Source organism: Phyllobates terribilis, unplaced genomic scaffold (assembly GCF_046119375.1).
Source record: "Phyllobates terribilis strain yellow unplaced genomic scaffold, ASM4611937v1 Scaffold_3__8_contigs__length_932513732, whole genome shotgun sequence".
NCBI lineage: Eukaryota > Metazoa > Chordata > Amphibia > Anura > Dendrobatidae > Phyllobates > Phyllobates terribilis.
Genome location: NW_027362763.1, coordinates 65,321,031 through 65,347,942, shown reverse-complemented (window position 1 = coordinate 65,347,942; position 26,912 = coordinate 65,321,031). Strand labels below are relative to the sequence as shown.

At 40.4% G+C, this 26,912-nt stretch overlaps 1 protein-coding gene across 2 annotated transcripts in view; it reads right to left on the bottom strand.

Moving 5' to 3' along the window:
* Positions 1-26,912, bottom strand: part of LOC141258808 (cytochrome P450 2C5-like) — a 111,614-nt gene that overhangs the window by 62,168 nt on the left and 22,534 nt on the right. Inside the window, exon 3 of one of the 2 annotated variants that reach the window (XM_073673950.1) lies at positions 8,659-8,808. The exons of the other annotated variant lie outside the window; for it this stretch is intronic. Coding sequence (XP_073530051.1) covers positions 8,659-8,808 — 150 coding nt within the window. The remainder of the gene's footprint in view (positions 1-8,658; positions 8,809-26,912) is intronic. 2 annotated transcript variants of the gene reach the window in all.

Below are 26,912 nucleotides of genomic sequence, written 5' to 3'. Positions count from 1 at the left end.
TATTTTCTTGTATATAGGGGCAGTATTATAGTAGTTCTATTCTTGTAAAAGTGAGCAGTATTATAATAGTTATATTCTTGTACATACGAGCAGTATTAAAGTAGTTATATTCTTGCACATAGCGGGCAGTATTACAGTATTTCTATTCTTGTACATAGGGGGCAGTATTATAGCAGTTAAATTCTTATGCATATGAGCAGTATTATATCAGTTATATTCTTGTACATAGAGGGCAATATTATAGTAGTTATATTCTTGAAAATAGGAGCAATATTATAGTAGTTCTATTCTTATACAAATGAGCAGTATTATAGTAGTTCTATTCTTGTACATAGCGGCAGTATTATAGCAGTTATATTCTTGTATATAGGGGTAGAATTATAGTAGTTATATTCTTGTATATCGGGGCAGTATTATACTATTTCTATTCTTGTACAAAGGAGCAGTATTGTAATAGTTATATTCTTGTACATAGGAGCAGTATTATAGTAGTTATATTCTTGCACATAGCCGGCAGTATTATAGTAGTTATATTCTTGTACATAGGGGGCAGTATTATAGTAGTTATATTCTTGTACATAGGAGGCAGTATTATTGTACTTCTATTCTTGTACATAGGGAGCAGTATTATAGTAGTTCTATTCTAGTACATAGGAGGCAGTATTATAGTAGTTATATTCTTGTACATAGGGGGCAGTATTATAGTAGTTATAATCTTGTACATAGAAGCAGTATTATTGTAGTTATATTCTTGTACATATGTAGTAGTATTATATTAGTTAAATTCTTGTACATAGGGGCAGTATTATATTAGTTAAATTCTTGTACATAGGGGCAGTATTATAGTAGTTAGATTCTTGAACATAGGGGCAGCATTATAGTAGTTAGATTCTTTGTACATAGGGGCAGTATCATAGTACTTATATTCTTGTACATAGGAGCAGTATTATAGTAATTATATTCTTGTACATAGGGAGCAGTATTATAGTAATTATATTCTTGTACATAGCCAGCAGTATTATATTGATTCTTTTCTTGAATATAGGAGCAGTATTATATTAGTTATATTCTTGTAAATAGGGGCAATATTATAGTAGTTAAATTCTTGCTTATAGGGGCAGTATTATAGTAGTTATATTCTTGAAAATAGGAGCAGTATTATAGTAGTTCTATTCTTAAACAAATGAGCAGTATAATAGTAGTTCTATTCTTGTACATAGCGGCAGTATTATAGCAGTTATATTCTTGTACATAGGGGGCAGTATTATAGTAGTTATATTCTTGTACATAGGAGCAATATTATAGTAGCTCTATTCTTGTACATAGGAGGCAGTATTATAGTCGTTATAATCTTGTACATAAGAGCAGTATTATTGTATTTATATACTTGTATATATGGAGCAATATTATATTAGTTATATTCTTGTAAATAGGGATCAGTATTATATTAGTTAAATTCTTGTACATAGGGGCACTATTTTAGTAGTTAGATTCTTCTACATATGGGCAGTATTATAGTAATTATATTCTTGTATATCGGGGCAGTATTATAGTATTTCTCTTCTTGTACAAAGGAGCAGTATTATAGTAGTTCTATTCTAGTACATAGGAGGCAGTATTATAGTAGTTATATTGTTGTACATAGGGGGCAGTATTATAGTAGTTATTATCTTTTACATAGAAGCGGTATTATTGTAGCTATATTCTTGTACATATGTAATAGTTATATTCTTTTACATAGGAGCAGTATTATAGTAGTTATATTTTTGTACATAGGAACAGTATTATAGCAGTTATATTCTTGTACATAGGGGGCAGTATTTTAGTAGTTATATTCTTGTACATAGGAGGCAGTATTATAGTACTTCTATTCTTGTACATAGGGAGCAGTATTATAGTAGTTCTATTCTAGTACATAGGAGGCAGTATTATAGTAGTTATATTCTTGTACATAGGGGGCAGTATTATAGTAGTTATTATCTTTTACATAGAAGCAGTATTATTGTAGCTATATTCTTGTACATATGTAGCAGTATTATATTAGTTAAATTCTATTACATAGAGATCAGTATTACAGTAGTTATATTCTTGTACATAGGAGCAGTATTATAGTAGTTATATTTTTGTACATAGGAGCAGTATTATAGTAGTTTTATTCTTGCACATAGCAGGCAGTATTATATTAATTATATTCTTGTACATAGGGGGCAGTATTATAGTAATTTTATTTTTGTACATAGGAGCAGTATTATAGCAGTTTTCTTCTTGTACATAGTGGCGGTATTATAGTAGTTATATTATTGTACATAGGAGAAAATATTATAGTTGTTTCATTCTTGTACATAGGGAGCAGTATTATAGTAGTTCTGTTCCTGTACATAGGAGGCAGTATTATAGTAGTTATAATCTTGTACATAGGAGCAGTATTATTGTTGTTATATTCTTGTACATATGGAGCAGTATTATATTAGTTATATTCTTGTACATAGGGATCAGTATTATAATAGTTATATTCTTGTACGTAGGAGCAGTATTATAGTAGTTATATTCTTGTACATAGGAGCAGTATTATAGTAGTTATATTCTTGCACATAGCAGGCAGTATTATAGTTGTTATATTCTTGTACATAGGGGCAACATTATAGTAGTTATATTTTTTACATAGGAGCAGTATTATAGCAGTTATATTCTTGTACATAGGGGGCAGTATTATAGTAGTTATATTTTTGTACATAAGAGCAGTATTATAATAGTTATATTCTTGTACATAGGAGCAGTATTATAGTAGTTATATTCTTGCACATAGCAGGCAGTATTAGAGTTGTTATATTCTTGTACATAGGGGGCAGTATTATCGTAGTTATATTCTTGTACATAGCAGGCAGTATTATAGTAGTTCTATTCTTGTACATAGGGAGCAGTATTATAGTATTTCTATTCTTGTACATAGGAGGCAGTATTATATTAGTTATATTCTTGTACATAGGGGTCAGTATTATAGTAGTTATAATCTTGTACATAGAAGCAGTATTATTGTAGTTATATTCTTGTTTATAAAGAGCAGTATTATATTAGTTATATTCTTTTACATAGGGATCAGTATTATAGTAGTTCTGTTCCTGTACATAGGAGCAGTATTATAGTAATTATTTTCTTGTACATAGGGTCAGTATTATAGTAGTTATATTCTTGTACATAGGAGCAGTATTATAGTAATTATATTCTTGTACATAGGGAGCAGTATTATAGTATTTATATTCTTGTACATAGGGAGCAGTATTATAGTAGTCATATTCTTGTATATTGAAGCAGTATTATAGTAGTTATATTCTTGTACATAGGAGCAGTATTATAGTAATTATATTCTTGTACATAGGAGCAGTATTATTGTAGTAATATTCTTGTACATTTGGAGCAGTATTATATTAGTTATATTCTTACCCATAGGGATCAGTATTATAGTAGCTATATTGTTGTACGTAGGAGCTGTATTATAGTAGTTATATTCTTGTATATAGGGGCAGTATTATAGTAGTTATATTCTTGTTCATAGGGATCAGTATTATTGTAGTTATATTCTTGTAGATAGGGGCAGTATTATAGTAGTTCTATTATTTAAAATAGGAGCAGTATTATAGTAGTTCTATTCTTGTACATAGGGGGCAGTTTTATAATAGTTATAATCTTGTACAAAGGAGCAGTATTATTATTGTAGTTATGTTCTTGTACAGATGGAGCAGTATTATATTAGTTTTATTCTTGTACAAAGGGATCAGTATATAGTAGTTATATTCTTGCACATAGGGGCAGTATTATAGTAGTTGTATTCTTATACATAGGGGCAGTATTATAGTAGTTAGATTCTTGTACATAGGGTCAGTATTATAATAGTTAAATTTTTGTACATAAGAGCAGTATTATAGTAATTATATTCTTGTACATAGGGAGCAGTATTATAGTAGTTATATACTTGTATTTAGGAGCAGTATTATAGTAGTTATATTCTTGAAAATAGGAGCAGTATTATAGTAGTTATATTATTGTACAAAGGAGCAATATTATAGTAGTTATATTCTTGTACATAGCGGCAATATTATAGCACTTATATTCTTGTACATAGCGGCAGTATTATAGTAGTTATATTCTTCTACATAGGGGCAGTATTATAGTAGTTGTATATAGGGCAGTATTATAGTAGTTATTTTCTTGTATATAGGGGCAATATTATAGTAGTTACAGTACAGACCAAAAGTTTGGACACACCTTCTCATTTAAAGATTTTTCTGTATTTTCATGACTATGAAAATTGTACATTCACACTGAAGGCATCAAAACTATGAATTAACACATGTGGAATTATATACATAACAAAAAAGTGTGAAACAACTGAAAATATGTCTTATATTCTAGGTTCTTCAAAGTAACCACCCTTTGCTTTGCTGACTGCTTTGCACACTCTTGGCATTCTCTTGATGAGCTTCAAGAGGTAGTCACCGGAAATGGTTTTCACTTCACAGGTGTGCCCTGCACAGGTTTAATAAGTGGGATTTCTTGCCTTATAAATGGGGTTGGGACCATCAGTTGTGTTGTGCAGAAGTCTGGTGGATACACAGATGATAGTCCTACTGAATAGACTGTTAGCTGCATTTTTCTTGACATAATACAAATTCTAAGTTAAGAAAAACGAGTGGCCATCATTACTTTAAGAAATGAAGGTCAGTCAGTGCGAAAAATTGGGAAAACTTTGAAAAGTGTCCCCAAGTGCAGTTGCAAAAACCATCAAGCGCTACAAAGAAACTGGCTCACATGAGGACCGCCCAAGCAAAGGAAGACCAAGAGTCACCTCTACTTTTGAGGATAAGTTTATCCGAGTCACCAGCCTCAGAAATCACAGGTTAACAGCAGCTCAGATTAGAGACCAGGTCAATGCCACACAGAGTTCTAGCAGCAGACACATCTCTTCAACAACTGTTAAGAGGAAACTTTGTGCAGCAGGCATTCATGGTAAAATAGCTGCTAGGAAACCACTGCTAAGGACAGGCAACAAGCAGAAGAGACTTGTTTGGGCTAAAGAACACAAGGCATGGACATTAGACCAGTGGAAATCTGTGCTTTGGTCTAATAAGTCCAAATTTGAGATCTTTGGCTCCAACCACCGTGTCTTTGTGCAACGCAGAAAAGGTGAATGGATGGACTCTACATGCCTGGTTCCCACCGTGAAGCATAGAGGAGGAGGTGTGATGGTGTGGGGGTGCTTTGCTGGTGACACTGTTGGGGATTTATTCAAAATTAAAGGCATACTGAACTAGCACGGGTACAACAGCATCTTGCAGCGGCATGCTATTCCATCTGGTTTGCGTTTAGTTGGATCATCATTTATTTTTCAACAGGACAATGACCCCAAACACACCTCCAGGCTCTGTAAGGGCTATTTGACCAAGAGGGAGAGTGATGGGGTGCTACGCCAGATGACCTGGCCTCCAGTCACCAGACCTGAACCCAATCGAGATGGTTGGGGGTGAGCTGGACCGCAGAGTAAAGGCAAAAGGGCCAACAAATGCTAAGCATCTCTGGGAACTCCTTCAAGATTGTTGGAAGACCATTTCCGGTGACTACCTCTTGAAGGTCATCAAGAGAATGCCAAGAGTGTGCAAAGCAGTCATCAAAGCAAAAGGTGGCTACTTTGAAGAACCTAGAATATAAGACATATTTTCAGTTGTTTCACACTTTTTTGTTAAGTATATAATTCCACATGTGTTAATTCATAGTTTTGATGCCTTCAGTGTGAATGTCCAGTTTTCATAGTCATGAAAATACAGAAAAATCTTTAAATGAGAAGGTGTGTCCAAACTTTTGGTCTGTACTGTATATTCTTGAAAATAGCAGCAGTATTATAGTATTTCTATTCTTGTTCAAAGGATCAGTATTATAATAGTTTTATTCTTGTACATAGGAGCAGAATTATAGTAGTTATATTCTTGTACATAGGGGGCACTATTATAGTAGTTACATTCTTGTACATAGGAGCAGTATTATAGCAGTTATATTCTTGTACATAGGGTGCAGTATTATAGTAGTTATATTCTTGAAAATAGAAGCAGTATTATAGTATTTCTATTCTTGTACATAAGGAGCAGTATTATAGTAATTATATTCTTGCACATAGGAGGCAGTATTATAGTAGGTATATTTTCTGTACATAGGGGGCAGTATTATAGTACTTATAATATTGTACATAAGAGCAGTATTATTGTACTTATATTCTTGTACATATGGAGCAGTATTATATTAGTTATATTCTTGTACATAGGGATCAGAATTATAGTAGTTATATTCTTGTACATAGTAGCAGTATTATAGTAGTTAGATTCTTGTACATAGGGGCAGTATGATAATAATTATATTCCTGTACATAGGAGCAGTATCATAGTAATTATATTCTTGTACATATGGAGCAGTATTATAGTAGTTATATTCTTGTACATAGGAGGCCGTATTATAGTAGTTATATTCTTGTACATAGGAGCAGTTTTATAGTAGTTAGATTCTTGTACATAGGGGCAGTATTATAGTAATTATATTCTTGTACATAGGAGCAGTATTATAGTAATTATATTCTTGTACATAAGGAGCAGTATTATATTAATTATATTCTTGTACATAGGGAGCAGTATTATAGTAATTATATTCTTGTATATAGGGAGCAGTATTATAATAGTACTATTCTTGTATATACGAACAGTATTATATATGTTCTATTCTTGTACATAGGAGCAGTATTATAGTAATTATATTCTTGTACATAGGAGCAGTATTATAGTAGTTATATTCTTGTACATAGGTTCAGTATTATAGTAGTTATATTCCTATACATAGGGGGCAGTATTATAGCAGTTTTTTTTCTTGCACATAAAGGGCAGTATTATAGTAATTATATTCTTGTACATAGAGGCAGAATTATAATAGTTATATTCTTATACATACAGAACAGTATTATGGTAGTTATATTAAATGTATTAAAGGGAAATCCTTTATAGTGTACAGTATATACTTTAGAGGGCACCATTACAGTGGTCTAAGACTAACATAACCTACAGTGGGGAAAATAAGTATTTGATAGATTGACGGTTTTGCAAATTTTCCCACCTTCAAAGAATGGAGAGGTCTATAATTTTTATCATAATTTTTATCATAGGTACACGTCAACTGTGAGAGACAGAATCTAAAAATAAAAATGTTTTTGATCACCTACCAACCAGCAAGAGTTCTGTCTCTCACAGACCTGTTAGTTTTTCTTTAATATGCCCTCCTACTCTGCACTCATAACCTGTATTAATTGCACCTGTTTGAACTCATTACCTGTATAAAAAACACCTGTCCACACAATCCATCAATCACACTCCTACCTTTCCACCATAGTCAAGACTAAACAGAGGTCTAAGAACACCAGGGACAAAATTGTAGACCTGACTGGGATAGGCTACAGAACAATATGCAAGCAGCTTGGTGAGAAGGCAAGAATTCTTGGTCCAAATATTAGAAAATGGAAGAAGCACAAGATGACTGTCAATCATCTGAGGATGATTCTGAGAAATGTCAGGAATCCGCCCAGAACTGTACGGGAGGACCTGGTCAATTACATGAAGAAAGCTGGGACCATAGTCTCAAACATTACCATTAGTAACACACTACATCGTCATGGATTAAAATCCTGCAAGGTATCCCTACTCACGCCATATCATGTCCAAGCCCATTTGAAGTTCACGAGTGACTATCTGGATGATCCATAGGAGGCATAGGAGAAGGCCATGTGGTCAGATGAGACCAAAATGGAACTTTTTGCTATCAACTCCACTCGCCGTGTTTGGATGAAGAAGAAGGATGAGTACAACACCAAGAACACCGTCCCAACCGTGAAGCATATTGGGGAAAACATCATACTTTGGGGGTGCTTTTCTGTAAAAGGGGATAGAAGAGCAGCATCGTATTGTAGGGAAGATGGATGGGGTCATGAATCATGAGATTTTGGCCAACAACCTCCTTCCCACAGTTAGAACATTGAAGATGGGTTGTGGCTGGGTCTTCCATAATGACAATGACCAGAAACACACAGCCAGGACAACTAAGGAGTGGCTCCATAAACATAATTTCAAGGTCCTGGAGTAGTTTAGCCAGTTTCCAGACATGAACCCAATAGAAAATCTTTGATGGGAGCCGAAACTCAATGTTGCCCAGCAACAGCCCCGAAACCTGAAAGATCTGTAGAAGATCTGAATGGAAGAGTGGGCTGCTGCAGTGCATGCAAACTTGGTCAAGAAATACAGGAAACGTCTGACCTCTGTAATTGCAAACAAAGGTTTCAATACCAAATATTAAGTTCTGCTTTTCTATTGTATTAAATACTTATTTCATGCAATAAAATGCTAATTAATTATGTAAAAATCAAACAATGTGATTTTCTGGACTTGTTTTAAGATTCTGTCTCTCACAGTTGAAGTGTACCTATGATAAAAATTACAAATCTCTCCATTGTTTGTAGGTGGGAAAACTTGCAAAATCGGCAGTGTATCAAATACTTATTTTCCCCACTGTATGGATGATTTAATGACTCTGTACCCAATACTTGTAAACTTTAGCATAATTAGACTAATCACTGACCTTTGTAGGATTTAAATGTCTGTACTAAACAATTAGTTTCCTCATTAATCTGGTTTTCTATTATTCTTTTCCCCACACCAAAATCTCGAAATGTAGAAAGAGTGAACCGTTTCATGGTTTTCCAGTTATGTCCATTAGACAAGGCCATGCCTGAAGAAAAGATATGGAGAATATATTCTGTGTATTATCATCATCAATTAGTCCTTCTTTCATCTTATGTGTCACTTACATTGTAGAAATTGATTTTATTTTTAAATGGTAAACAGGGTTTTTATTTCCTTTCTTGTTCTTATCACCTTTGCACTGCTGGAGCATTTGGGCTTCCTGTGGATGAATCCAAGCATTGCAAGATTTCCCCCATGCTTTGTTATGAAGGCTTCTCCTCTCCTCATTTTCCAACCCACTGAGGTAACCATCATGGATGCCCCCTCTCTACCGTACTTTTTAATATGGCATTGGAGCCCACAAACTATTTATATGCCCTGACATTAAAGAGAATGAGACTGGCTTAGTGTCGCATAAACTTTGGACCCAATTTATTAAGACATACACTGTACATGTGTATGGTGATGGAAAAGTGAAGACTCACACAGTTAATGCCTAACAGAGTGTTGGCAAGCGAACACCATGATCTGCTGGTCAAAGATTATAGGAAAAGGGAAAGCAGAGAAAATTACATTAGCAGGAACTGAAGAGTGACGTGCATGTTCCCCGGAGGAAGAAATTGGAGAAAAAAACAGGTCAGTTGATAGCTGTGTTGCAGTTAGGAATTATAAAAGGCCCAGGAGGGCAGAGAAACCTAGGCATTATAGCCGCAACTACCAGAACGGGCCCGACCAGTGAAACCAAGCCTCAGCCTTAAATGTAGAAGAGAGATGACCTGAGAGAGAACCGACTGGAGAAATCAAGATGATCCGAGAAAGAAAGACAACCAGAGAAAGCAAGGCGACCCGAGAGAGAGAGCCGACCAAAGAAAATTGAGAAGACCAGAGAGTGCTGACCAGAGAAACTCAGGTGACTGTGGTGTAAATTATGGTACAGTGAAGCAACTAGTCGATAAGAGACTTGCGGCCTAAAGGAGTAACATAACTGATTCCCGTTAGGGCCCATACTGTGATTGCTACTATTGATGTAACTCCCTCCTCTGCCCAACACTGCACCCCCTCTGACGTCCCTCATCTCTGTCGAAAATTTTGCCGTACACTTCAACAACAAGATCGACCAAATCAGGCAAGTCTTTAGTGCTAAACCACCACAACCCCTAAATGTAGCTAAATGTAGACAAAACTAAACTCATCATCTTTCCTCCATATGACCTACCTTCCCTACCTGATCTATCACAATATATGACATCATGTTTTCTCCTGTACCTGAAGTCCGCTGCCTTTTCCTTTAAACCACAAGCCCTTGCCATCTCTTGCCACCTTCAACTCAAAAATATTTCCAGATCACTGCCCTTCCCCACTAACCTTCCTCCCCACCATCACTGAAGGAGAACTTACTCAACTCCTCTCCAAATCACACCTCACTACCTGTGCACTTGACCTTATCCAATTCCACCGCCTCCCCAAACTCATCACCACACTTATCCCAGCCTTAGCCCATCTCTTCAACTTACCATTAACTTCTGGTACATTCCCCTCTGCTTTCAAACATGCCACAATTACAGCTATGACCAAGAAGCCATCCCTTGACCCGACCTTTACATCCAGCTACCGGCCCATCTCACTGCTCCCATTCGCCTCCAAAGGCCTCAAAAAGAATGTCCACAAGATACTTTCCTCCCACCTCTCATTCAACCTACCTGCTCTTTGACAGCCCTCAATCTGACTTCCCCCTTATCATTTCACCAAAACTGCCCTAACCAAAATTACCAACAACTTACTGCCAAGGCTAACAAACATTTCTCTATACTCCTCCTTCTAGATTTGTCCTCTGTCTTCGACACAGCTGACCACTCTCTCCCACTACAGATTATTTTTTCCCTCATGATCACATACCTTGCCCTCTCCTGGATCTCCTCATACCTCTCTAATCGCACATTTAGTGCACCCGACTCCCACACTATCTTTTCATCCCTTCCTCTCTCTGTCGGAGTCCCTCAAGGCTCTGGGAGCCCTTCTCTTCTCCATTTATACTTTTGGCCTGGAACAATTCATAAAGTCCCATGGCTAAAAATACCATCTATATGCTGATGACACTCAGATCTTCATCTCGCCATACCCTTCCTCTTCTCATCACACTTTCGAAAGCTAAATGTAGACAAAACTAAACTCATCATCTTTCCTCCATATGACCTACCTTCCCTACCTGATCTATCACAATACATGAAATCATGTTTTCTCCTGTACCTGAAGTCCGCTGCCTTTTCCTTTAAACCACAAGCCCTTGCCATCTCCTGCCACCTTCAACTCAAAAATATTTCCAAAACCCATCTTTCCTCAACCCTTGATCTACTAAAATAATAGTGCATGCCCTCATCATGCTATCAGTGATCATGCTATCCTCAAATTTTTTAAGACCAGCGAGGACTCAGACTTTATGGTTGGACTTCAGAAAGTCAGATTTTAATAGACTCAGAAAGAGGGTATGAAAGGTCCAATGGCTGGATGTTCTAAAGGACAGAAATGTCCAAAAAGGATGGGAGATTTTTCTAAATTAAATTCTCACTGCACAATCAGGAACAATCTCAAAAAGAAGGAAGAATTGGAAGCATTTAAAAAGACCAGAATGGATGAATACAGAACTGAAACACTTGTTAAAAGGAAAAAAGAAATGTATATTAAATGAAAAGATGGGGCATATCTAAAAAAGAATATAAATCTGTCTGCAGGGAATGCAGGACAATCGTTAGAAGAGCTAAAGCCAGTAATGAAGAGAGGCTTGCAAGGGAGAAGAAAAGCAATAAAAAAGGATTATGGGGCTATGCAAAAGAAAAGTCAAAGAGGCTATAGGATTTTTACAAGATGAAAAGGGTGAAGTGGACAAAAAATGATGTTGAGAAGGCCAAACTTTTAAATTCCTATTTTGCATCTGTGTTCTCTAAGAAAGAAATTGTAAAATCAACTGATCTTCATGGTGCTATCGAAGGAATAAAAGAATCCACATTATCTATAAATAGAGAGATGGTGAGGTAACACTTAACTAATGTAAATGAATTTAAGTCTCCTGGTCCAGATGAATGACATCTTAGGGTACTGAAAAAGATAGCAGAGGAAATTGCAGAACCACTAGCCAGAATCTTTGAAAAATCCTGGAGAACAGGAGAAGTCACATAAGATCATGAAAATTACATCTACAGAATGGGAGGAATAGAACTAAGCAACAGAACTTGTGAAAAAGACTTGGGTATAGTAATAGATCACAGACTGAAAATGGGTCAACAGTGTGATGCAGCAGCAAAAAAGGTAAACACAGTTATGAGATGTATTAAGAGAAGCAAAGTGTTCTGTCTACTGATGAGCAGCTAAGGGAATGTTCATAGAGTTATTCTAGTTACGACCTGTAGAGGTCACCAGATGTCTGTTTATGTTGTTTAGAAGCTGCACATCATCTAGTAATACTCTCATAGTCACAAGAGTCTGTCCCCTTTAAGAATAATGTGTGCAGAGGGACCGCCCCCCTCCTTCCTCAGGGAGAAAGAGTTCCTGTAATCAGTTTTTCTCAGGCTTTCAGGGAAGCAGATAAGACTTGTGTCTGGCTTTACACTCTACAACTTTCCTCTTGTCAGTTGATTTCGGTAAGAGCAAATACAGTTACATGTTTTGTGTGAAATACTGTAAAGTGAAGTGTATTGTGTTCTGAGATACACCATTTAGTTAATGCCTCTTCCACTGTACTCAGGTTGATGCATTCTGTATAGAATAGAGCCTATGGCTGTGATCTTTACCTCATTTATTCCTGCTTACTGTAACCTGTATTATCACTGTTAGTGCTAGTTTCTTTAATGTACCTAGTACTGACTGTCATCATTTTGTATTGTGTTATAGTTTTTACCACACTATCAAGTTCATACCATCACCATTAAATCAAGATTATAGAATGCTACAGTCTATTTATTTGGGTATGAATGAGGGTTAAGCTGTATGCTAAATCCCCCACAGCATCATACATGGAGGAAAGCAAAACAGTAAAAAAGGACCCTGGCCGCAGGCGGTGGTTGAACAGACTGTACTGGACCGCTAACGCCCACGCTGCACCGCATACGGGCATTACAACAGCCGCCATACAGCCACAGAGAACAAGAGCCCAGCCCCCCCAGCAAGCACGACGCCATTCTCCCCATGTGGAAGCCCATCCGCATATAGAATCAGTTTCCCGCCAAACTATTCAGCAGTCTACAGCTAAACGAGCAATGTCTCGAAGCGCTACATCCTCACTCAAAACAAGGTCACGAGCAGGCTCTAGCAAGTCATCCATAGCAGAGCTTGCTGCAGTCGCTCACGCCGAAGCTGAGGCGGCCAAAGCGAGATCCTCCTTCGCCGCGCAAGAGATGCAATTAAAGTTGAGACAAGTAGATCAAGAATCAAAAACGGCTCTTCTACAAGCAGAGAGTGCGAGTCTACAAGTGCCTCTGGAAAGACTTGCCACCGACAGAGAGACAGCGGCCGCAATAGCCAAGGCACAGTACTTGGAAGAAATGGAGTATCCTGATTGTGAGAAACACAGCAACGTTCTGGGACCAGATCTATATCAGCAGGATCCAGTACAGCGCATCTCAGAGTACGTCAACCGACTTCACGAAAGAGATGACAGCCCTCATGCATTACATCGACCAGCCTACGCTGGTTACCAACGATCAAACCTCAAACTTCGATACTACAAACGAGAAGACGTCCAGCACGGAGATGACGGCCACAGCCACAGTTCCGCCGAGCAGAAGGTACAGCCCCCGTCCCGCCTCAAAGAGACACCATCCTCTCCAGAGAGGTATCATACAGACTTACTTACAGCCAAAGCTAACAGACAATTCTCTGTACTCCTTCTTCTTGACTTGTCCTCTGCTTTCGATACAGTTGACCACTGCCTCCTACTACAGATCCTCTCTTCCTTTGGTGTCAAAGACCTTGCCCTCTCTTTGATCTCCTCATACCTTTATAACCGCACATTTAGCATCTTCCACTCCCACACTACCTCCTCACCTCGCCCCCTCTCTGTTGGAGTCCCTCAAGGTTCTGTCCTAGGACCCCTACTCTTCTCAATCTATACCCTTGGCCTGGGACACCTCATAAAATCCCATGGCTTCCAGTACCATCTGTACGTTGATGACACCCAGATCTACCTCTCTGGCCCAGATGTCACCTCTCTGCTGTCCAGAATCCCAGCATGTCTAGCAGCCATATCCTCCTTTTCTCCTCCCGTTACCTCAAGCTCATTGTGGACAAAACTGAACTCATTATCTTTCCCCATCTCGCATATCTTTTCCACCTGATCATTCTATCACAATAAATGACATCACTCTTTCCCCTGTACCGACAATCCGCTGCCTCGGAGTAACCCTTGACTCTGCCCTGTCCTTCAAAGCCCACATCCAAGATCTCGCCACCTCCTGTTGCCTCGAGCTCAAAAATATTTCCAGAATCCATCCTTTCCTCAACCCTCAATCTACTAAACTGCTTGTGCATGCCCTCATCATCTCCCGCCTCGATTACTGCAACATCCTCCTCTGTGGCCTACCTGCTAACACTCTCGCACCCCTCCAGTCCATCCTCAACTCTGCGGCATGACTTGTTCATCTCTCGCTTCGCTACTCCTCTGCTACCCCCCTTTGCAAATCCCCTCACTGGCTCCCATTTCCCCAGCGGATCCAGTTCAAACTACTAACACTGACCTACAAAGCCATCCATAACCTCTCTCCTCCGTACATCTCTGAACTAATCTCCCGATATATTACCTCATGTAATCTCCTGTCCTCCCAAGACCTCCTTCTCTCCTCCACACTTATTCATTCCTCACCCAATCACCTCCAAGACTTCTCTCGAATATCCCCCATCCTATGGAATTCTGTGCCTCAACATGTCCGGTTATCCACCACACCTGGATCCTTCAGACGGAACCTGAAAACCCATCTCTTCAAACAAACTTACAGCCTTCCATGACCTTGCTTGCTGCCACCCCCAACAACACCGGAGCTACTGCAACCCCTCAACCTACTGTCTCCTCCCCCATTCCTGTACAATGTAAGCCTGCAAGGGCTGGGTCCTCTTCCCTCAGTACAGTTCTATCATTGTTAGTTTGTTTCCTGTAAGTGATATCTGTATTTGGTATGTAAACCCTTCTTATGTACAGCGCCATGGAATCAATGGCGCTATATAAATTATTAATAATAATAATAATAATACTGTTATTGCGTATGCAGTGATTGCAATGACTGCCAAAAATGTTAACGCACACCAGTATCCCTTTGAAGAGACATAGAGGAGGGCCTCAGTAAAAAATGTTCCTGTTATAAAGGAGTGGGTCTCTTATAGTGTTAATGTCCATGCAGTGACTGCAAGGGCTGCCAAAAAATTGGACGCATTCTAATACCCCTTTGAAGACACGTATAGGAGGTGCTCAGTAAAAAAAACTGTTACCATTATTAAGGAGTGGGTCTTCTATACTGGTAATGCCCGTGCACTAAGAGCATGGGCTGAAAAACATTTACCCCTGGGGGGGGGGGTATACATGAACATACTGTTTAACATACAGAATGTTAGAGGTAGGCCTCTAAAAAAATTTCCTACAGGCATCATAAACACCCTTAAAAAATTATGTGGGTGTTGCAACACGGTCAGCCTGGTGATATGGTGGTGGAGGATGAGGAGAAGGAGAAGGAGGACAACAGAAAATAGAAAAAATCAGGAAGCGTATAACCATGTCCGGGTGTGAAGAGGTGCATGGGAATAGACAGCCCAAAAAAAAAGCCATTGGATTTGACTTTATGTTCTGCTGCTATCGTCCATTGGTGATGAGAAGTCTGACCCAATCCAGCTCTAATTAATTTTGATAAGAGTCAGTCTGTCAGCATTTTCAGCTGACAGGCAGATGCGCCTATCGGTTATAATACCCCAGTGGTTCTAAAAACCCGCTCTGACAAAACGTTAGCGGCAGGGCATGCCAAAACCTCTAAGGCATAGACAGCCAGTTCTTTCCACATGTCCAACTTGGATGCCCAATAACTAAAAGACACAGAGGAATCATGGAGGACGTTGGTACAGTCGGCAAGGTACTCGTTCAGAATCTCCGAAAATGTTTCCCTCCTTGTCAGAGTACCCCGCACATCAGGGCCTGGGTGCTGGGAGGGTCTGAGAAAACTGTCCCACACCTTTGACAGTGTTCCCCTGCCTCTGCTGCATCGTATTTGTGTCTCCCTCGCCTGCACTCCTTGGTTATCCAAGGAGTTGTGACCTCTGCCGCCAGCATTTTCAGATGAAATTTTTTTTAATAATTCCGCAATAAAGGCCTTCTGATACTGCAATATTTTACTAGACCTCTCTGCCACGTGAAGAAGAGATAAAAAGTTCTCCTTGTAGCGTGGGTCTAGAAGTGTGACCAACTAGTAATTACTATCAGCCAAAATGCATAGAATGCAAGGGTCACGGGAAAGGCAGAAGAACATAAAGTCAGTCGTGTGTTTCAGACTGCCACCAGCCAAGTGTTCCCTGTCCTGACCAAGAGGATGACTGTCCATGCTCTCCTCCTCTTCCTCATTCTCCCTTTCCTCAGGCCATCCACCCTGAACAGACAGTATGAATGTTGTGGTACCATCTGAAGCACAGGAAAACAGCTCCTGTTCCTCCTCCTCTTCCTCTTCATTACCACCCAATCCACATTCGGCTGAGATGAGGCTGGGCTGTGTAGCATCACCTTGTATGGTTCCTTGCTCCATCTCCATCTCATCTTGCTGAGCATGCAATGCCTCCTCTTTAATTGTGAGCAGCGAGCATTTCACTAGACAGAGAAGTGGGATGGTTATGCTAATTATGGCATCATTGCTGCTCACCATATTGGTGGAGTCCTCAAAGTTTTGGAGGACAACACAGATGTCTGACATCCATGCCCACTCATCAGTTTTTATGTGTGGAGGCTGACCTGAATGCCGATGGGTGTGTTAAAGCTGGCACTTAACAACTGCCCTCTGCTGCTCACAAATCCTTCCCAACATCTGCAACGCTGAGTTCCAACTCGTGGTAACATCGCACACCAGTTAGTGAGCTAGAAGCTGCAAACGCTGCTGAAGCATGGCTAGAGTGGCGGAAGCTATAGGTGACTCTCGAAAATGGGCACACAGGCAGCATACTTTGACAAGCAGCTCAGGCAGATCCGGGTAGGTTTTGAGAAACCACTGAACCACTAGTTTGAGCACATGAGCCAGGCATGGTACGTGTGTGAAGTTGCCTAGCTTCAAAGGCGCCATCAGGTTCCGGCCATTGTTGCACATGATCATGCCTGGCTGTCGGTGCAGCTATGATGGCCACAGATCTGCCTGCTCTGTTACAGCTGTCAACAAGTCTTCAGAGGTGTGCGGTTTGTCCCCTAAACATATTAGCTTCAGCAGTGCCTGTTGACGCTTGGCCGAGGCAGTGCTGCAGTGCTTCCAGCTTCCGACTGATGTGGTCATTTTGAAGATCGAGGCTGAGGAGGAGGTGCAGGCACTGTAGAATGTGGGAGCAACCCTGATTGACCCAGGGCCCGCAATCCTCAGCGTCAGGAGGACATGTTTCATCCCAGGGTCCGACTGGGTCCCGGCTTCCACCATATTAACTCAGTGTGCCATCAGCGAGATGCACCGTCCCTGGCCACAAGCACTTGTCCATGTATCCATAGTTAGGTGGACCCAGTAATTGCGTTGTTGAGAGCACGGCTAGTGTTCTGGGACACGTGCTTGTGTAATGGGGGGACAGCACACCAGGAGAAATAATGGCGGCTGAGGACCGAGTGCCGAGGGACGTTTGCCACCATCAGGTTGCAGAAAGATTCCATCTCCACGAGCCTAAAGGGCAACATTTGAAGTGCAAGCATTCGAGAAATGTGTGCGCTTAGTAATGTGGCCTGTGGGGTGTTGGCTGCGTATTTGCGCTTGCGTTCCAAAGACTGGCTTAGGGGCAACTGAACACTGCACTGGGACAAGGACGTGCTTGCTGATGGTGCTAGTTGAGAGTGTGCAATGACAGGTGCAGGGTGGGAGGCATCTTGGCATGCACCATGGACAGGGGTTTGGCATGCACAACAGTGGAACAGGCAGTGGTGTCACCCACAGACACTGTTTCTGGATCCTGGAGTTCAGCCTACCTAGTCCGGTGCTTTCCTGTCATGTGCCTGAGCATACTGGTGGTGGTCAGGTTGGTAGTTTTGCTGCCCCTGCTGATGCCGACCTGGCATATGTTGCAAATGGCCTTTTTGGGGTTATCTGGACAGTCTTTAAAAAAGATCCAGACTCTGGAAGACCTAAAAGTTGGACTTGCAACTTCCGTCATGTTGGTATTCCCGGGGAACAGTTGCCCGCCTTGTGCCTGTGGCCACCCAACTGCTTGTTCCTGCCTGTTGTGGTGCAACCCGTCCCTCCCCCTGTGTGCTGCTGTCCTCGCTGTGCATGTCACCTTGCCAGGTTGGGTCAGTGACTTCATTGTCCAACATTTCGTCTTTCACGTACGCACCCTGGGCCCCCTCCTGACTAGCTGGCAATTGTGTCTCATCATCATCATGAACATCCAACTCTTGCGACAGTAATTGCACTTTCCCACCATCACCTTCATGTGACCGTGGCTGCTCAAATATTTGGGCATCGCTACATGCAATCTCCTCTTGCCCCGATGGAAGCTGGCTGTGCGAGAGGCCCGAATGTCTAAATGGAAAAGTGAACAGCTCTTCAGAGTGTCCAAGTGTGGGATCACTTGTCTCTGGGCACTCAACATGGTGGGAGGAATGAGGATCAGGGTGAGGAATATATGGTCCAGACTCACGGCTACTAAGACTTGACCATGTAGAAGACAGGGCAGTGGTGGTGGCAAAGTGACTGGAAGAATTATCTGCTATCCAACCAACACCCTTTTCACACTGATCTGGCTTTAAGAGTGTTGTTCTGCGGCCCCCAGTAATTAGGACAGGAAGATAGTTCAACATTATGTGGGTGTTTGTTGTGCTCCCCCAGAAGGCACAGTTTCATCTTGCCCACGGTCTCTGCCTCTGCGTGCACCATCACGTCCACTTCCCCGTCCTTTGCCATGCGCCTTTTACATTTTAAATGGAGAGTAATATTTGGCCCGCTCCAAAAAATGTCTATATTATTACCGCAGTAATATGCGATCACGCTTTTACGACCAAGTGTGAGTAGGTTCAGCAAAACACAGCTGGCTGACTTTAAATGGAGGGTAATATTTGGCCTGCAGCAAAAAAAAGGTCACAATTATTACCGCAGTAATATGGGATCATGTGTGATGACCACGGGTTTATGAAGTAGCCTTATAGATGCAACAACACACAGCTGGCTGACTTTAAATGGAGTATACACTGTGTTCAGAATTATTAGGCAAATGCGTATTTTGATCACTTTGATACTTTTTATACATATTGTCCTACTCCAAGCTGCATAGGCTTGAGAACCAACTACCAATTAAGTAAATCTGGTGATGTGCATCTCTGTAATGAGGAGGGGTGTTGACTAATGACATCAACAGCCTATATAAGGTGTGCTTAATTATTAGGCAACTTCCCTTCCTTTGGCAAAATGGGTCAGAAGAGAGATTTGACGGGCTCTGAAAAGTCTAAAATTGTGAGATGTCTTGCAGAGGGATGCAGCAGTCTTGAAATTTCCAAACTTTTGAAGCGTGATCACCGAACAATCAAGCGTTTCATGGAAAATAGCCAACAGGGTCGCAAGAAGCGTGTTGGCCAAAAAAGGCGCAAAATAACTGCCCATGAATTGAGGAAAATCAAGCGTGAAGCTGCCAAGATGCCATTCGCCACCAGTTTTGCCATATTTCAGAGCTGCAACGTTACTGGAGTATCAAAAAGCACAAGGTGTGCGATACTCGGGGACATGGCCAAGGTAAGGAAGGCTGAAAAACGACCAACTTTGGACAAGAAGCATAAGATAAAACTTCAAGAATGAACCAAGAAATATCTTAAGACTGATTTTTCAAAGGTTTTATGGACTGATGAAATGAGAGTGACTCTTGATGGGCCAGATGGATGGGCCAGAGGGTGGATCAGTAAAGGGCAGAGAGCTCCACTCCGACTCAGAAGCCAGCAAGGTGGAGGTGGGGTACTGGTATGGGCTGGTATCATCAAAGATGAACTTGTGGGACCTTTTCAGGTTGAGGATGGAGTGAAGCTCAACTCCCAGACCTACTGCCAGTTTCTGGAAGACAACTTCTTCAAGCAGTGATACAGGAAGAAGTCAGTATTGTTCAAGAAAAACATGTTTTTCATGCAGGACAATGCTCCATCACATGCATCCAACTACTCCACAGCGTGGCTGGCCAGTAAAGGTCTAAAAGAAGAAAAAATAATGACATGGCCCCCTTGTTCACCTGATCTGAACCCCATAGAGAACGTGTGGTCCATCATAAAATGTGAGATCTACAGGGAGGGAAAACAGTACACCTCTCGGAACAGTGTCTGGGAGGCTGTGGTGGCTGCTGCATGCAATGTTGATCGAAAACAGATCAAGCAACTGACAGAATCTATGGATGGAAGGCTGTAGAGTGTCATCATAAAGAAAGGTGGCTATATTCATCACTAATTATTTTGGTCTTTGTTTTTGCATGTCAGAAATGTTTATTTCTAAATTTTGTGCACTGATATTGGTTTACCTGGTGAAAATAAACAAGTGAGATGGGATTATATTTGGTTTTTATTATGTTGCCTAATAATTCAGCACAGTAATAGTTACCTGCACAAACAGATATCCTCCTAAGATAGCCAAAAAACACTCCAACTTCCAAAAATATTAAGCTTGGATATTTATGAGTATTTTGGGTTGATTGAGAACATAGTTGTTGATCAATAATAAAAATAATCCTCTAAAATACAACTTGCCTAATAATTCTGCACACAGTGTATTTAGCAAAAAATGTCTGTATTATTACTGCAGTAATATGAGATCTCATGTCAGTCCACGGTTTTAGGAAGTAGCCTTATAGATGTGGTATTGGTCAGCAACCAAGTGTGAATACGTTCAACAAAACACAGCTGTCTGACTTTAAATGGGTTTGAATACTTGGCACGCTCAAAAAAATGACACAATTATTACCACAGTAATATGGGATCATATGTAATGATGGAAAAGTTTCTCTGCTGAGACAATACAGCAATGTGAATAAAATCAAAAAAATATGCCTGTATTCTGCTAACAAGCAAATGGAGCAGTAAAATTGTGTACTGTATTGATTTTTAAGCAAATAATCAGGATTAAGAATTTAGAGCAAAAAAAGATAGCCCTGATACGTACCGCTATGGATATCTGTAACAGCAGCAGCAGTCAAAACATGCAATGGACCCTTTTGTGCTGTATACAGTGTCCACAAACTCTGCCTGCCTAACTCCTACTATCACCAGTAATATATGCAGCTGGATTAGTCCTCAGAAGGACTGTTAGTTCAGATGTACAGTACAGACCAAAAGTTTGGACACACCTCATTTAAAGATTTTTCTGTATTTTCATCACTATGAAAATTCTACATTCACACTGAAGGCATCAAAACTATGAATTAACACATGTGGAATTATATACTTAACAAAAAAGTGTGAAACAACTGAAAATATGTCTTATATTCTAGGTTCTTCAAAGTAGCCACCTTTTGCTTTGATGACTGCTTTGCACACTCTTGGCATTCTCTTGATGAGCTTCAAAAGGTAGTCACCGGAAATGGTTTTCACTTCACAGGTGTTCCCTGTCAGGTTTAATAAGTGGGATTTCTTGCCTTATAAATGGGGTAGGGACCATCAGTTGTGTTGTGCAGAAGTCAGGTGGATACACAGCTGATAGTCCTACTGAATAGACTGTCAGAATTTGTATTATGGCAAGAAAAAAGCAGCTAAGTAAAAAAAACGAGTGGCCATCATTACTTTAAGAAATGAAGGTCAGTCAGTCCGAAAAATTGGGCAAACTTTGAAACTGTCCCCAAGTGCAGTTGCAAAAACCATCAAGCGCTACAAAGAAACTGGCTCACATGAGGACCGCTCCAGGAAAGGAAGACCAAGAGTCACCTCTGCTTCTGCGGATAAGTTTATCCGAGTCACCAGCCTCAGAAATCGCAGGTTAACAGCAGCTCAGATTAGAGACCAGGTCAATGCCACACAGAGTTCTAGCAGCAGACACATCTCTACAACAACTGTTAAGAGGAGACTTTGTGCAGCAGGCCTTCATGGTAAAATAGCTGCTAGGAAACCACTGCTAAGGACAGGCAACAAGCAGAAGAGACTTGCTTGGGCTAAAGAACACAAGGAATGGACATTAGACCAGTGGAAATCTGTGCTTTGGTCTGACGAGTCCAAATTTGAGATCTTTGGTTCCAACCACCGTGTCTTTGTGCGATGCAGAAAAGGTGAACGGATGGACTCTACATGCCTGGTTCCCACCGTGAAGCATGGAGTAGGAGGTGTGATGGTGTGGGGGTGCTTTGCTGGTGTCACTGTTGGAGATTTATTCAAAATTGAAGGCATACTGAACCAGCATGGCTACCACAGCATCTTGCCGCGGCATGCTATTCCATCCGGTTTGCATTTAGTTGGACCATCATTTATTTTTCAACAGGACAATGACCCCAAACACACCTCCAGGCTGTGTAAGGGCTATTTGATGAAGAAGGAGAGTGATGGGGTGCTACGCCAGATGACCTGGCCTCCACAGTCACCAGAACTGAACCCAATCGAGATGGTTTGGGGTGAGCTGGACTGCAGAGTGAAGGCAAGAGGGCCAACAAGTGCTAAGCACCTCTGGGAACTCCTTCAAGATTGCTGGAAGACCATTTCCGGTGACTACCTCTTGAAGCTCATCAAGAGAATGCCAAGAGTGTGCAAAGCAGTCATCAAAGCAAAAGGTGGCTACTTTGAAGAACCTAGAATATAAGACATATTTTCAGTTGTTTCACACTTTTTTCTTAAGTATATAATTCCACATGTGTTAATTCATAGTTTTGATGCCTTCAGTGTGAATGTACAATTTTCATAGTCATGAAAATACAGAAAAATCTTTAAATGAGAAGTTGTGTCCAAACTTTTGGTCTGTACTGTATAGATAGCTGTGGAATACCTGACTAAAACAACCACCAATTCTGTCTCTCACTCAGCAGCACCTCTCACTACTCTGCCTGTTTCCGAGGTACACTGTGATGAGCATAGGGTCACCAGGTCTTATATAAACCTGATGACGCTGTGCGGCCAGCCAATCACTGTAATGCCACAACCAACATGGCTATGACATTACAGTGAGTGGCAGGCAATCCCTGCATGTTAATTGGCTGTCTAAAGAGCGCCAAACATGTGGGAAAGGGACCCGAGCTCCTGCCCGAGCATCCTAGAAATACTCGCCGAGCAGTGAAATGCTCAGGTGAGTGCTGAGCAATGATAGCTTCTTTTGTTTTTGTTTTATAATAAGAGATTTTAAGGAAAAGAGAATTACATCTCCAGAATCTCTAGTTGTTATTGCAGTTTGAAAGATTAATCGTAAAGGAGACAGGTGCATGATCTGACCATGATTTATTGCCAATGGAAACACTTTTAAATTGATGTAATGAATGAATAGTTGTCAGTATTAGATTAATTCTAGTAAGTGTTCGGTGTCTGTGCTAGCAATATGTATACTCTCTAGAGGAGGCGTTAACACATCTAAACGTGTCATATAGAGCTTGCCTATTTAACCAAGTTTTCAGAATGAAAACTTTTTATCTAGATCTTGAAGTAGTGTTCATATTTTGATCAGGGATTATGTTAAAGTCTCCAAATAGTATCAAATCTCCTCTCTGGCCTTTATCAATTTTTCCCATTAATCTATTCAAAGAGGAGATCTGACCTCTATTTGGTGCATAGATATTGACTAATGTGGCTTCCTTATTATTAATTTTGCAGACCAAGATGTAATATCTACCGTTTTTATCCTTTGTCTCTGAGATGTATTGGAATGCAACCGTGTCCTTTATAAGTGTCATTACCCCCGCTTTCTTTTTCTCAGAAGAGGCAGAAAATATATGGGGAAAGTTTCTATGTTGAAACGTGGATAGGTAATTTGTGCAAAACTTAGATTCTTGGAATCCAATTATATCCGCCTTAGTTTGACCACCATTTGACAGTAGTGTGAAAAGCATACCTTCCGTCCCAGAATATATAAACCTTCTAAAAAAAAATGTAAGATTAAACACAATTGAATAATGTAACTACAATGAAAACATTTGCTAAAATAACTAGACAGTAGAATCATGCAACATAGCCAAATTGGTCACGAAAGAACAAATAAACACATCTAATACTTCTCAGCGAGAAAGGAGGCACTAGCTCCAAAATAAAAACCACTGAACACCTCAAAAAATGGGCTAAAAGTTCGGCAGAGTCTCTGCTATGATATCCTGGGGAAAAAAATAAAGTTTGTTTCAGAAGGAATGGCAATAGAAGCATTTATTAACCTGTTGGGTCCTCATATCCTAGATTGTCTCTTTTCCCATTAGCATGTTAAGCACATCACCCATTTATTTTCAGGGATGACAAAAAGACTTGGCCATCTTCTGGATCTCGAATGGTTATGGTTATGGAATATTATCAATTGTGTTGGGAATCCCCATTTGTAGATGATGTTATTAGCCCGAAAAGCAGAGGTAATTGATGCAAAGTTTTTTCTTGCTTTGAGGGTTTCCTTTGAGAAATCCACATAGACTTTTAGGTTTTCATATGGTGGAGGGAGATTTTTATTTTTCTTTAAACATTCCAGAAGTTGTTCTTTAGTGTGGAAATAATGGAGTCTAAAAATGACATCCATTGGAGCTTCCTTGAAGATGAAATTTGGCTTCTGGAACCTATGGGCTCTGTCTATGATGGAATCAGACTCACCAAGGGTCGGTAGTGTTGCTCTCAGAATCTGTTTCAAATAGTGGATAAGGTCATATTGGTGTATGTTCTCCGGTATCCCCCAAATTTTTAAATTGTTCCGTCTGTTCCTGTCCTCAAGGTCGACGATCTTCGTTTTAAGGATCTTGATTTGTTCTTTGAAGAGATTGTAATTCTCTTCCATAGTATCTTATCTGGTAGTTACGTTTTCCACCTTTTTTTCCATTTCAGAGACTCTTGTTTTGACTTCTTGAAGGGAGATTTGCAGGGTGTCGAACCTTTGGTTAAGAGTAGACTCTAGGGATTTGGCAGACAACGTGAATTTGATTACAGAGGAATCTTTCTGATGGGGATAGGCTGTTTATGATATTGTCAGGGTTTCTGAGCTTCAAAGAAAGGACTTTCTTTAAATCCATATAAAAAGTCTTGTGAGTTTGTGATATTCATCTTTGGGCGCTGTTTCTGAGGGCTGGCGTTAGTAGAGTAGTCATTTGACTCATCTTCAGAAATATCATGTATAAAAGCTGCGGACCCTTCTAAAATTATAGAAGCACCCTCTACCTCCTTCCGATTATTTCTGGAGACTCACATTCTATTGTTTGAGATATCTATTTTTACTTCTGCTCCTCTCCGTGCCTGAAGCTCTGTACCTTTATTATATCCAGTACTCCTATGTGAAAGCAGCTGGGCGGTATCAGGATGCATGATACTCCTTCAGATCATACTGTGAGTCCCTGGTTTGACTGACATCAGAGTCTATATCTGCTGCTCCATTCCATGTCTCGAGATCAGAGCCTGTGTTGTTAAGCGCTGACATCGGTTTAGCTCTGCCCCTATGCTGGGACTCTCTGTGGCTGTGGCTCCACTCCATTCCCGCTGGGAGTCCCCGCATTGAGTAATGGTGACTTCTCTGCCGGCGGCTTCGCTTCATGCTTGGAGCTCTGAGCTTATGTTAATGAGCTCACCGCTCCTATGGATGTGCTGCTGAATTTTACTAGCTGCTGGGGGGTCTTTTCTACTCAGAGCACTGTGGGTGTCAGGTGTCATATAGGCAGAAGGGGTGCTTTCTGTAGTGAAATGTCTGACAGTCAGGGACTCCTTACCTCTGTCAGTGCTGGTTTCACTGCGGTCTTCATGCTGCAGTTAGATGTTGGCCATCTTGGATTTCCTTTGTAAAAGGAAAATCCTGCTTAAACTTACGATATCTTTGTCCTCTTTCTTGGAAAATATTAATTTTTTCCTTGCTGGAGGGTCTTTTCTTCTGGTGTCAGCTTCGGTTCAATGTCTATAGAGGTAAGGAGTGTTGTTTTGGCTTGAGTTTTCCTTACAACTTTGGGAGAGACGGCAGTCTTATTGTACCCCAGCACTTTAGTCAGGGATGGTCTGTGAGCTGTGAGAAGAGATGGCTTCTTTCTTTCCTTTCCGTGCATTACAATTTACTTGACCCAGGTAACAAGTACCCGAGCATTTTAGTGTTCATCACTAAATTCCACCATTGCTTTTTTGGCTTTACTATGTACAGTTTTCCACATTTTTCCTGTTAAACCTACAAACTTAAATGTATTTTATTGCGATTTTATGTGATACTAACACAAAGTAGCAAGTATTTGTGAAGTGTAAAGGAAATGATACATGGTTTGAGTCAAAACTTTGTAGGATCACCTTTCGCTACAATTACTGCTGTAAGTCTTTTGGGGTTGTCTCTACCAGCTTTACACTTCTAGAGGCTGAAATTTTTGCCCATTCTTCCTTGCAAACTAACCCTAGCTCAGTGAGATTGGATGGAGATGTCTGTGAACAATAATTTTCACCACAGATTTTCAATGGGAATTAGATCTGAACTGTGACTGAGCCATTCACACACAGGAATATGCTTTCATCTAAACCATCCATTAGCTCTGGCAGTATGGTTATGGTCGTTGTGCTGCTGGAAGATGAACCTACGCTCCAGTTTCAAGTCTTCCTGTCAACTCTGACCATCTCCCTGTCCCTGCTGAAGAAAAGCCTCCCCACATCATGATGCTGTCACCATCATGTTTATTTGTGGGTATGGTGTTTTCAGGATAATGTGAAGTGTTAGTTTTCTGCCATACCTAGCATTTTGCATTTAGCTTTAACATTCTCCTTTGGTCTCATCTAGCCAGAGCACTCTCTTCCATGTGCTCGCTATATCCCCTACATGGATTTTTCTAAACTACAAACAGACTTCTTATGGCTTGCTTTCAAAAATGGAT